The 13193-nt window shown below is 42.8% G+C and overlaps 1 protein-coding gene across 1 annotated transcript in view; it reads right to left on the bottom strand.

Annotated features, from left to right (window-relative positions):
- The window catches only part of LOC126095147 (acetylcholinesterase-like), a 104736-nt gene extending 91898 nt beyond the window's left edge, over positions 1-12838 (bottom strand). The window contains exons 1-2 of the mRNA XM_049909867.1: positions 12737-12838; positions 1120-1254 (exon numbers count right to left, since the gene is read on the bottom strand). Of these exons, the coding sequence (XP_049765824.1) occupies positions 1120-1254; positions 12737-12790 (189 nt within the window). The 5' untranslated portion in view covers positions 12791-12838. The remainder of the gene's footprint in view (positions 1-1119; positions 1255-12736) is intronic.
- Positions 12839-13193: the final 355 nt, after the last annotated feature.

The following is a 13193-nucleotide window of genomic DNA, read 5'->3' as shown; positions in this document are numbered from 1 at the left end:
TTTTTGCCAGCAATGTTGCATTACTGATTATAATCCATCGCAAAAACCGTCAACGTAAAACTTTGCAAAATTTTATTGTTGTTAAGAAAAAGTTTATCTATGAATTACGTAACTTCAGTCAAATTAATTAAAGAATAACGTCAGCTTTGCTATTAAAGAATAACGTCAGCTTTGGTAATAAATACAGCCACTTATTATGAAAGCCCACCAGCAGCTAATAGAGTATAGTAAAACAGAATAAGTATATTCATGTCGCAGTTCGATGTAGCAGTCATATGGCGGTCCAGTAACAGTAAAAAAGGTAAGGAACAGTTTTGGGTTGTTGCAGATAACGACTGAGGGCCACGACGACGACACATTCTATGTTTCGTCGAAATAATCAGAACATCACTTTTAATAAGCACCAATTAAATTTGTATGCGAAGATTGAGAAAGAGAATAAATTTCAAAGGGAAGATTTCATTTGTTATTATTAAGCAAGAGATAGAAATCCTAAGGGAAGGTTACATAGGTTATTGTAAAAGGGAAGGTTATCATTAACAACAGAGTTCTAGAGGAGACGGGAAGGTTTCACTGTCTCTGTGGCAAATGAAGCTTTCCCAGCTTTGTGTTTTTAGTATGCATAAATAATATTTAAACATATCTTTGTAAATCGCAATCTTTGTACAGGTAGAAGCTCTCCCTATGGTTGTGCGGACTGTCTGTTCAGTCTTAAGTTGTCTTACAATAGCCTAGCAAGCCGAAAGCGGTAACAAAATGTAAAATAAATGTTAACAGTGAAACACTGATAATGTATATTTCAGCTTTTAATATGTAGGTGTTCCTCCGAGTAGTAACAGAATATTCTATAAAAAAATAGGAAAACACTCTTGAATCTTAAACAAACCCTTAGTCACCTTTCCCCTTAACCCATCGCCTTCCCTGCTTCAAGTACGAAAAGAATGGCTGTCGTTCATGGAGGATCCAAGCTTTCTAATGCAAATTTCGACAGTGAATTTAAAATTTGCTACATAAAAATATTCCAACTTCTCAACAAAAATAACTACACAGTCAAGGTTCAATAAGAGGAGTCAGAACACCACAGCTAGTACCGCTGCTTGATCGTGTGAGTAATCTCACCTGGAACCGCAGCTCCCCCGTCGGTGGTCGTGCATACGGCACTCCCTTGAAGCTCGCGTACTGCGTGCCCAGTGCGCTGGTCACCACAGCACCCCTCAGGGTGCCCTGCTCCACGGTCACATACACGCCTTGAGCCTGGAAGCAAATTACAAAATGATTGGTGTGATGCCGTTGCAGAACGGGAGACATCTCTGCCACGTAAATAATTATTACCGCTACTCTCCACAGTCACTGAAGTTTCTGAAAATTTACCATAGCGAATAAAGAAATTTTACATATTGTGCGTATCAAGAATACGTGACTAAATTTATAGGTGATTTGAGGAGAAACTGAGTGCGAAATTTAGTAACAAACCAGCACTTCTGGCAGTAGCAACAGCTCTATGAAGCAGTGAGCGAAATTGATCTGAGCTTGAAAGTCACAACCCTCTGTTAGAGCACTCAATCGTACAGGGTGATGAGTGATGTCGGCAACCCGTGACCAGATACTTCCAAGGGTGAGACTTATCACAGCAATAATAGAACAGCCTCTGTATCGAAGCAGGTCGCGGTAGCATTGGCATAATTAGGGTGTTGCGTTATCTTGTTGAAATATTACATCACAGAGACCTTAAATATAGGGCCCAGCCACCAGCTATAGCACATAAACGTAGCCCTCACTGTCCAAATTAACAGCTATGCAAGTCAGAGGTAATCGCGTTGTGTTCTTAACGGTTTCCCATAGCATCACGCCAGTTAGTGCGCTCCTGTGGCGGTGACGAATGCAATACGGCAACATTCGTTCTCCTCAGAGCCTCCATACATCGATGTGACCACTGATGTACAGAATCCAGAAACGGAACATATTTGAGAAGTCGACGTGTCTCCCCCCCCCTCCCCCCCCCCCTGTCGTGTAATCTGGAATACAATATTTTTATTTATTATATAATTACGGTATCATACACTTCCAGAACTGATTTCCCGCGAGTGGCTAACAATTATTTCTCTAGGATATAACAAGTTCTTTGTGACCCCGTAAAATTTTGTTCTTATGGTATGACAAGTCTCGAAACTAATCAGCTAATTTATTTCAAAAATGAAGATTTAACATCTCGTCCTCGCCCCCCTCCTCCCCCCAAATAAATTTCTGAATGCGCCCATGGCTCAGGGCACTGCTGTTGAATCGCCCCTCTTTGCTGCCACATACAGGAAAGGCACAACAATGGTCACTCAGCTGACAGACAGTGGTGCTCCAGATGGCGTCCTGTTGTCCCAGTGAATACTTGTCTTGCTGCAAATAGGCCCAATTCCTGAGACAAATAAGCTACGTGGTTGAACTACTATGTAAGAACAAGTGAACAGAATGTATATCCTCTCTGGCGATAGTCGCGTGTGGTAGTTGAGATTCTGCATAACTCTGAACATGGCGCACCTAAAACCATCGATTGCATACTCGCATGCCAGTTTTGGGATTGCAGCCGACGAGAACTGTAATATCGCAGTACTGCATTCTCAATAGGCCATCTCTGGAACAGGTGCTGGTAGACGTTTCATCCCCTTACACGTGGTATAAGAAAATATTTCAACAAAAGAACCTACACAAAATGCGACTTCTGAATGAGAAATCCGCTGCGTATTATTTCCTTACTTACAGTCTGTAGATTGCGTGCTAACTGCTTTATGCAATTGTACTAAAACGGTAACGATGTGCATATCCGTGCGTATACAAATTTCGTAAGAATTTAGGTTTTGTTGCACACAGCCATCAAGTTGTTGCAATTTTGATGTCCAGTGGAAGTATTTATTATCCTTAACAACTAATTACTAATGCAGTAGTCGAAGACAAGGTAGTATTTATGCAGGACCACATAAACTATCTGATCAAAAGTATCCGGACACCGATTACTGGTCAACGGCTGACGCTTTTAGCACTTGGATGGGTGACTGTCTGGGTTCACCGCGCACTGTTAACATTCCCCCCAACCCCCCACCCGCCTCGCCTTTATGGCAGAGGGAACAGGAGGGGTAGTGGCGTGAAGTCCCTGATCATCAGTCTTCGCGCCATTCTCCTGGATTAAATTCCTAACCTCTTCGTAGCCTTTCAAGAAGTGGGGACAAGCGGCAATGATGATAGTGATCTGTCCATCGGAATGGGGTGTTAAGCTCGACAGCTCCTTTGGTACCCCTCAAGAGGAGTGTGCTATGCGCCATCACTGGCTTTGCCCCTCTCCCGCCACCTACAACACGAACATCACACTGTACTATGCACATACTAATCCAGTCATCTACACTTAACACATTCACGTCGCCCCCCCCCCCCTCCCAGATCTCATACTTCGAGACGGAGAGGAGCCTGTGAGCGTGAAAATCTTTTCAATCAGACGGTTAAACATTCCCTTTTGGGTCTCCCAACCATTCATGCCACATGACTTTACTTTATTTGCGTATAAGTGGACATTATTATGGAATGTATCCACTCTTCGCCTCTATGACAGAACGAACTCCACTGGGGACAGCTTCAATGAGGTGTCTGAATGTCTGTGGAGGAATGGCAGCCCATTCTTCCTCATGAACCAACACCAGAGAAGGTGTGGACGCTGTGGTCTGAAGCGGAGTCGATGTTTTAATACATTCCAAAGATGTTCCATTTGGTTCAGGCCAGGAGGCCAGTGCATTTAAGGGATGTTATTTTCCACAAATCATCGCCTCACAGATCCTGCTTCATGGAACGCTGATACCAACACTCATTGTCTCTGAACAGTTCCTCTAACCTACGCAGTGTATAATCTTGTAAAGTCTGTTCGTATCCTTTCCATTTTAGTGTTTTTTTTTTAATTGTAATAAGAGGCCCACCCCCTAACCATGACCGAGAGAGGTGGCGCAGTGGTTAGATACTGGACTCGCATTCGGGAGGACGACGATTCAATCCTGCGTCCGGCCATCCTGATTTAGGTTTTCCGTGATTTCCCTAAATCGCTCCAGGCAAATGCCGGGATGGTTCCTTTCAAAGGGCACGGCCGACTTCCTTCCCCATCCTTCCCTAATCCGATGAGACCGATAACCTCGCTGTCTGGTCTCCTTCCCCAAAACAACCCCAACCCAACCCCCTAACCATGAAAAGACACCAATATCGAAACACCACCTGCTCTGTACTTCAGTGTTGGCACTCAGATGAAAGCAAGCATTCACCAAACCCAAAACCTTCTGTGGAAGTGGCACAGAATATAGTGTGACATCACTCCAAATCACTCATTTCCTGTTATCCATCGTCCATAGGCCTCGCTCCTTACAGCAGCTCAAGCGTCTCTTAGCACTGACTACAGAAATGTATGACTTGGGAGGAGGTAGTCGACCATTGTCTCCATTCTTTTTAACTCCCTACATGCAGTCATTGTGTTAGTTGTTCTGATGGTGGCAATTTGGAACTCACGAGTCATCCCTTCCATTGATTTCATGTGATTTTTTACAGTCACCCTCGCAATGCTTGGCGATCTCTATCATGTGGTCTATCTGGTGTTGATTTATGATTGTTCCTCTGCATTTTCATTTCACAGTCGCATCACTAACCAGCGACACATGCAGTTTTAGAAGAGTTGAAATTTCCCTGATAGATCTATTACTCAACGAACAGTCGATGTTAGAAGACTCTAAGCCCTCCTGACAGACCAGTTCTGCTGTTACGTTTCTCTGCTGACCTAACCGTATTTCCAGCCTCCATATATACCGGCAGATTCGCCTCTCCTGAGATCTAGTGGTCAATTCCTCATTACATACAGCTGTCTACACACTTTTGGTCAGATAGTGTATTATTAATGTTCAAAACTATCGCCTCTCCTGGATATACACTTCGGACAACACATGCAGATGGAGTCGACTGAGTGCAGCGTTCCCACTGGGTTGAATATCAATAATTTTGCGAAAATTTTTTTCTTACTAAGCGTTTATCATGAGAGAATAACGGAAATGATGGGCAGGAGAAACATTTGGATAATAATAAGACCCACCCACCTCTCTTTAAGTATCGTAACAGCTCCAGAGATACAGTGGTGAGACTGTGCATTGTCGTGCAGAAGACAACACAAATCATTTGCGAACTATTCTCGATGCACATGTCTGATCTTCAGGACCTGATAGATATGGCTGGGTTAATAGTCATCCCTTGTGGCAGGTATTCTTTATACAGGGTGTCCCAGAAATGTTGCGATTAACTTCGAGGGGTCTTGCGGAACAGATCGAGGATAGGAACCCATTGACGCTACAGGGCGTTTAACTTATAGGCTTCGGTGCCTACAACTAGGCAACCCCTTTGGCAGCAAATGTGACTTTGTACACTGACAGTAAGGATCGCGGCTAATTGCCACGATTGCCGGTGGAGAAGATAGAGCTAGCTGCTGCGTAGACAGGCCTTTTCTCCTATGAATTTGATGCCCTTTTGCCTTGATGAATGACGGTTTATGACACAGGTTTCCATTCGCAGTTTTATTTTTCTCCTGGAACCCTCTAAAATCTTAAATGGTTTTCGGTATACAAGAGACAATGCTTTTAACGTGCAACTTCTCGCACCCAACTTCTCTAGATTCGTCTTACCTGGACCACATCACCCGACAATTTCACTTGTCGATACCAGATCGTGCTTCAGGAACTACGACTGCTTGCCTGTGACGTTGCGTGGGGGATCCGGAAAAATGGTGTCACTGTCCGTCTTATCCTGGCTTGTTCCTGTCTTTGAGTCAGTCTGTATGCAACAACAGCGAACACAGTAACGGTTATCCAGTGTTCCCACGGCAGTTGCATAAGCATTCCCGGACGGCATTCCTGTAAATTATGCCAAAATTCGAAATATTCGTCGATGATTTTCGGTCAAGAGTTGACGAATTTTCGTATGCCGTCCTGTTTAAGGTGCGCGTCAAAAAGGCTGTCTCGCCGATGCGAGTTTTCCACTCAGTTCCAGCCGTGAGGAAGTATTTGTATCATTCGTCCACATACTTTTTCAACAAATAATTGTTTCCATATACCTGGCGCATCATGTTGCGACATTGCCTTCCCAACTTTAAAATAAAATTTCACGTTCGAACATGTCTCCATCCCATTCTTACCACCGTTCTGCATTACGCCTCGGTTTCACTCAGAAACTACACGTCTGGACAAAAACACGGCTGAGCGAAGAATTACTGAAATTGGCCCAATATTACCATCTAAATCTGCACCATCATCTATACCCAGCAAACCAATATGAAGAGCACAGTTGAGGGCACTTCCCACTGGACGACGTAGAGAGGTTGCTTACCTATCGATTCGCATGTGGATCGTGGAAAGAATGATGGTTTAATTGCGTCTAATCTTGTCTTCGCGGTCCCTTCGAGAGCGATGCTTAGGGAGCTGTAGATTCCTCAACACTGTTTTTACAAACTTTGGAGAAAGGATTTCGCGGTATTGTTGGCGCCCGTCTTCAAGCGTCGGCCAGTTCACAGCTTTTAACGTTCCACTGACACTCTGTCGTGGGTCAAACAGACCTGTAACATTTCATTCTGTCCTTCTTTGTACACTTTCAAAATCTCCCTTTAGTCTTATTTGGTACGGGTCTCGTACACTTGAGTAATACATTATATTGGCTCTTGCCGGTGTTTTTTAAGCAATCTCCTTTGTAGGTTCATTGCTTTATCTCAGTACCCTAGCAACTAACCAACCATATGCATTATCTACGACTGTACTTATGCGATCGTTCGATTTAAAATCCCTAAAAACTGTTACAACTAGGTAACTGTATCAGGTGACTGCTTCCAATAGTGATTCGTTTACACTGTAGTCACAAGTTGCTTCGTTTTAGCGTTTTGTAAACTGCACAAATTTACATTTATGAAGATTTAAATCAAGTTCCTAATCTTTACAACACTTTGAAATCTTATCAAGCTCTGAATAAATATTTGTGCAGCTTTTTTCTGACTGTACGCCATTATAGATAATTCCATCGTCTGCAAAAAGTTTAAAGTTATTACTAATATTGTCTGCCATGCCATTAATACACAACATGAAGAGCAAGGGTCCCAATATACTCTCTTGGGGTACGCCCGAAGTTACTTCTACATCTAACGATGACTCTCTGTCATCGATGAGATGTTGCTTTCCCCCTAACAAGAAATCCTCAATCCAATCTCAGTTTGCTTTTGATGTCCCATGTGATTGTATTTTCGTCAGTAAACATTGGTGATATACTGCGTCAAATGCCGGTCGAAAGTCAAGAAATACTGTATCCACATGACTATCTCGATCAATGGATTCGGAATGTCTTGTGAGAAACGCAGATGGCCGATGTTTGCGGAAAAGGTCCAATTGTCAGAGATATCTCATTATGTGCAAGCTCGGGATACGTTCTAAAATCGTTAAGATGAGGATGTCAAAGATAGTAAAGGTAGTTCTGTTGTGGACCAACTACCGACTACAGCCACGCTACTAATTAATTAACCTTATTTGTTGATTGTTGGTTGTAATATATAAAGTATGTTACAACTTCATTGTAATCAACAGAGTGTTTACTTATTAATTCTGAGCGAATATCTGCAAGTTTTGAAGTCCTGTCGTACTCAGTTGCGTACAATACTACGGTACGTTGATAATTTTTATTTTTGGAATGTCTAATTACACGTTAAAACAACTGAGACACATTTAGAGTTAACACGGCACATAGGAAACCCCGCACACCTCATGGCACTGACAGGAAAAACCGAAGACAACACATACACGGCAGTGAAACCTTTACAAAATAAGCTTAAACAAAAAATAATGTAACTAACAATAAAAAAGGCACAGACATACATTTGTAGAAGTAATATGAAACCATAAGAACATCAACACACATTTCACCCACGTTTCCCTCTAAACCTGACAGTGTCAGAACTACAAGAAAAAGGGAAAAAATCGTTTGGAAAAAGAGTTGAAACACTGCACCAACAGCAGGTTAAACCAATACATAGAAATTAAATAATTCTGGCACGCGAATAAGAGCTGTTCACACACACACACATACACACACACACACACACTGAAAAAACTACATATACTATCACCTAACCATATCAAATATCAAAGCAAATACGATTACACTCACACACACACACACACACACACACACACACACACACACACACACACACACACATAGACATGCACACACAAACAGAACACAGATATCACAAAAATACATTGAATAGTTGGCAATAACATTCGATCTTTGGCAATAACATTCGACTGTTGGCAGCACCACACAAAACAAAACTGTGATGTCACAGCCAGACACCACACTTCCTAGGTGCTAGCCTTTAAATCGGCCGCGGTCCGTTAGTATACGTCGGACCCGCGTGTCGCCACTATCAGTGATTGCAGACCGAGCGCCGCCACACGGCAGGTCTAGAGAGACTTCCTAGCACTCGACCCAGTGGTACAACCGACTTTGCTAGCGATGATTCACTGACAAAATACGCTCTCATTTGCCGAGACGATAGTTTAGCATAGCCTTCAGCTACGTCATTTGCTACGACCTAGCAAGGCGCCATTACCAGTTACTATTGAGATTATGAATAATGTACCATCAAGAGCGATGTTCACCATTTATAGATTAAAGTTAAGTATTCCAGCAGCAACGTATGTTTTTTGCTAAAGTCTAATTTCCTTGTACTGTTCCAGACCTCACGCCAGCCTGCGTGAGCTGAAACGCGTGCCTTTCGGCTTCCTCTAGTATACCGGGTTGGCTCTCTTGCCAACCCACAACAAAAACATCAAGAGGCAGTTGTTGTTGTTGTTGTGGTCTTCAGTCCCGAGACTGGTTTGATGCAGCTCTCCATGTTACTCTATCCTGTGCAAGCTTCTTCATCTCCCAGTACTTACTGCAAACTACATCCTTCTGAATCTGCTTAGTATATTCATCTCTTGGTCTCCCCCTACGACTTTTACCCTCCACGCTGCCCTCCAATACTAAATTGGTGATCCCTTGATGCCTCAGAACATGTCCTACCAACCGATCCCTTCCTCTGGTCAAGTTGTGCCACAAACTTCTCTTCTCCCCAATCCTGTTCAATACTTCCTCATTAGTTATGTGATCTACCCATCTAATCTTCAGCATTCTTCTGTAGCACCACATTTCGAAAGCTTCTATTCTCTTCTTGTCCAAACTATTTACCGTCCATGTTTCACTTCCATACATGGCTACACTCCATACAAATACTTTCAGAAATGACTTCCTGACACTTAAATCTATACTCGATTTTAACAAATTTCTCTTCTTCAGAAACGCTTTCCTTGCCACTGACACTTAAATCTATACTCGATGTTAACAAATTTCTCTTCTTCAGAAACGCTTTCCTTGCCACTGCCAGTCTACATTTTATATCCTCTCTACTTCGACCATCATCAGTTATTTTGCTCCCCAAATAGCAAAACTCCTTTACTACTTTAAGTGTCTCATTTCCTAATCTAATACCCTCAACATCACCCGACTTAATCCGACTACATTCCATTATCCCCGTTTTTCTTTTGTTGATGTTCATCTTATATCCTCCCTTCAAGACACCATCCATTCCGTTCAACTGCTCTTCCAAGTCCTTTGCTGTCTCTGACAGAATTACAATGTCATCGGCGAACCTCAAAGTTTTTATTTCTTCTCCGTGGATTTTAATACCTACACCGAATTTTTCTTTTGTTTCCTTTACTGCTTGCTCAATATACAGATTGAATAACATCGGGGAGATGCTACAACCCTGTCTTACACCCTTCCCAACCACTGATTCCCTTTCATGTCCCTCGACTCTTATAACTGCCATCTGGTTTCTGTACAAATTGTAAATAGCTTTTCGCTCCCTGTATTTTACCCCTGCCACCTTTAGAATTTGAAAGAGAGTATTCCAGTCAACATTGTCAAAAGCTTTCTCTAAGTCTACAAATGCTAGAAACGTAGGTTTGCCTTTCCTTAATCTTTCTTCTAAGAGCCCGCATCTCGTGGTCGTGCGGTAGCGTTCTCGCTTCCCACGCCCGGGTTCCCGGGTTCGATTCCCGGCGGGGTCAGGGATTTTCTCTGCCTCGTGATGGCTGGGTGTTGTGTGCTGTCCTTAGGTTAGTTAGGTTTAAGTAGTTCTAAGTTCTAGGGGACTAATGACCACAGCAGTTGAGTCCCATAGTGCTCAGAGCCATTTGAACCATTTTCTTCTAAGATAAGTCGTAAGGTCAGTATTGCCTCACGTGTTCCAGTATTTCTACGGAATCCAAACTGATCTTCCCCGAGGTCAGCTTCTACTAGTTTTTCCATTCGTCTGTAAAGAATTCGTGTTAGCATTTTGCAGCTGTGGCTTATTAAACTGATAGTTCGGTAATTTTCACATCTGTCAACACCTGCTTTCTTTGGGATTGGAATTACTATATTCTTCTTGAAGTCTGAGGGTATTTCGCCTGTTTCATACATCTTGCTCACCAGATGGTACAGTTTTGTCAGGACTGGCTCTCCCAAGGCCGTCAGTAGTTCCAATGGAATGTTGTCTACTCCGGGGGCCTTGTTTCGACTCAGGTCTTTCAGTGCTCTGTCAAACTCTTCACGCAGTATCGTATCTCCCATTTCATCTTCATCTACATCCTCTTCCATTTCCATAATATTGTCCTCAGGTACATCGCCCTTGTATAGACCCTCTATACACTCCTTCCACCTTTCTGCTTTCCCTTCTTTGGTTAGGACTGGGTTTCCATCTGAGCTCTTGATGTTCATACAAGTGGTTCTCTTATCTCCAAAGGTCCCTTTAATTTTCCTGTAGGCAGTATCTATCTTACCCCTAGTGAGATAAGCCTCTACATCCTTACATTTGTCCTCTAGCCATCCCTGCTTAGCCATTTTGCACTACCTGTCGATCTCATTTTTGAGACGTTTGTATTCCTTTTTGCCTGCTTCATTTACTGCATTTTTATATTTTCTCCTTTCATCAATTAAATTCAATATTTCTTCTGTTACCCAAGGATTTCTACTACCCCTCGTCTTTTTACCTACTTGATCGTCTGCTGCCTTCACTACTTCATCCCTCAAAGCTACCCATTCTTCTTCTACTGTATTTTTCCCCCATTCCTGTCAATTGTTCCCATACGCTCTCCCTGAAACTCTGTACAACCTCTGGTTCTTTCAGTTTATCCAGGTCCCATCTCCTTAAATTCCCACCTTTTTGCAGTTTCTTCAGTTTTAATCTACAGATCATAACCAATAGATTGAGGTCAGAGTCCACATCTGCCCCTGGAAATGTCTTACAATTTAAAACCTGGTTCCTAAATCTCTGTCTTACCATTATATAATCTATCTGATACCTTTTAGTATCTCCAGGGTTCTTCCATGTATACAACCTTCTATCATGATTCTTAAACCAAGTGTTAACTATGATTAAGTTGTGCTCTGTGCAAAATTCTACCAGGCGGCTTCCTCTTTCTTTCTTAGCCCCAATCCATATTCACCTACTACGTTTCCTTCTCTCCCTTTTCCTACACTCGAATTCCAGTCACCCATGACTATTAAATTTTCGTCTCCCTTCACTATCTGAATAATTTCTTTTATTTCATCATACATTTCTTCAATTTCTTCGTCATCTGCAGAGCTAGTTGGCATATAAACTTGTACTACTGTAGTAGGTGTGGGCTTCGTATCTATCTTGGTCACAATAATGCGTTCACTATGCTGTTTGTAGTAGCTTACCCGCATTCCTATTTTCCTATTCATTATTAAACCTACTCCTGCATTACCCCTATTTGACTTTGTGTTTATAACCCTGTAGTCACCTGACCAGAAGTCTTGTTCCTCCTGCCACCGAACTTCACTAATTCCCACTATATCTAACTTTAACCCATCCATTTCCCTTTTTAAATTTTCTAACCTACCTGCCCGATTAACGGATCTGACATTCCACGCTCCGATCCGTAGAACACCAGTTTTCTTTCTCCTGATAACGACATCCTCTTGAGTAGTCCCCGCCCGGAGATCCGAATGGGGGACTATTTTACCTCCGGAATATTTTACCCAAGAGGATGCCATCATCATTTAATCATACAGTAAAGCTGCATGCCCTCGGGAAAAATTACGGCCGTAGTTTCCCCTTGCTTTCAGCCGTTCGCAGTACCAGCACAGCAAGGCCGTTTTGGTTATTGTTACAAGGCCAGATCAGTCAATCATCCAGACTGTTGCCCCTGCAACTACTGAAAAGGCTGCTGCCCCTCTTCAGGAACCACAGGTTTGTCTGGCCTCTCAACAGATACCTCTCCGTTGTGGTTGTACCTACGGTATGGCTATCTGTATCGCTGAGGCACGCAAGCCTCCCCACCAACAGCATGGTCCATGGTTCATGGGGGGAAGAAGAGGTAGTTACGCTAGTCAAATATGGGAAAACAACGATTTTAATCGTATAATATGGACCTGTTACACAAAATATTAAGCACACTCATGTGAAATTGGTATGTTTTGAACATAGCTGAAGTATCCCTCATTTCTTCATTTAAAGGAAAGTCTGTCGTTACGAATACTTCTAAGCCCGAAATTATTCTGACGCCAGTGTCCTGAGAGTAGTGTAACATGTGGTAATAGTCATCTAATAAAGACTGGAAGTAATAGGAGAGAAAAAGGCGCTCACCAGTGAGGACGAAATAGTGGCCACACACACCAGTGCTACTAACGACGAGATCATCCTAGTAATATTGTGTTGGCAGTGTCACAAGTCAGACTGAATAGAAACAGTCGTGGTCGGAATTATAACGTCTGAAGAAGTTATAGCCCATGAGCCGGTTTTATCAGTGGAGTACTCAAAGCACTCTACGCCGTAATTACTGACAGTACTGATAAAGGCTGTTGTCAAGGTCGAATTACCCTGAGGTAAGTTGATGCCCTTGGCGACACTAAGCTGCAATCTAAAACTGTAGCTGTGGGAAACCCTCGTCGCCAGTTCTGTAAAGGCAACCTCGCTACTGCTGGGGAGGCCGAGTTGCCACTGTCGTTACGGTAGGTCGAGTTTGCGAGTTCGTGAAACGGGTTCTGGTGCAGTACACCTCTAAGACAGTTTCTCCCTGCCATTATTACACACCTATCTGTTC

The sequence above is a fragment of the Schistocerca cancellata genome, chromosome 8 (genome assembly GCF_023864275.1).
Source record: "Schistocerca cancellata isolate TAMUIC-IGC-003103 chromosome 8, iqSchCanc2.1, whole genome shotgun sequence".
NCBI lineage: Eukaryota > Metazoa > Arthropoda > Insecta > Orthoptera > Acrididae > Schistocerca > Schistocerca cancellata.
Note: the sequence above shows the minus strand (reverse complement) of the source record. Positions and strands in the feature narration are given on the sequence as shown.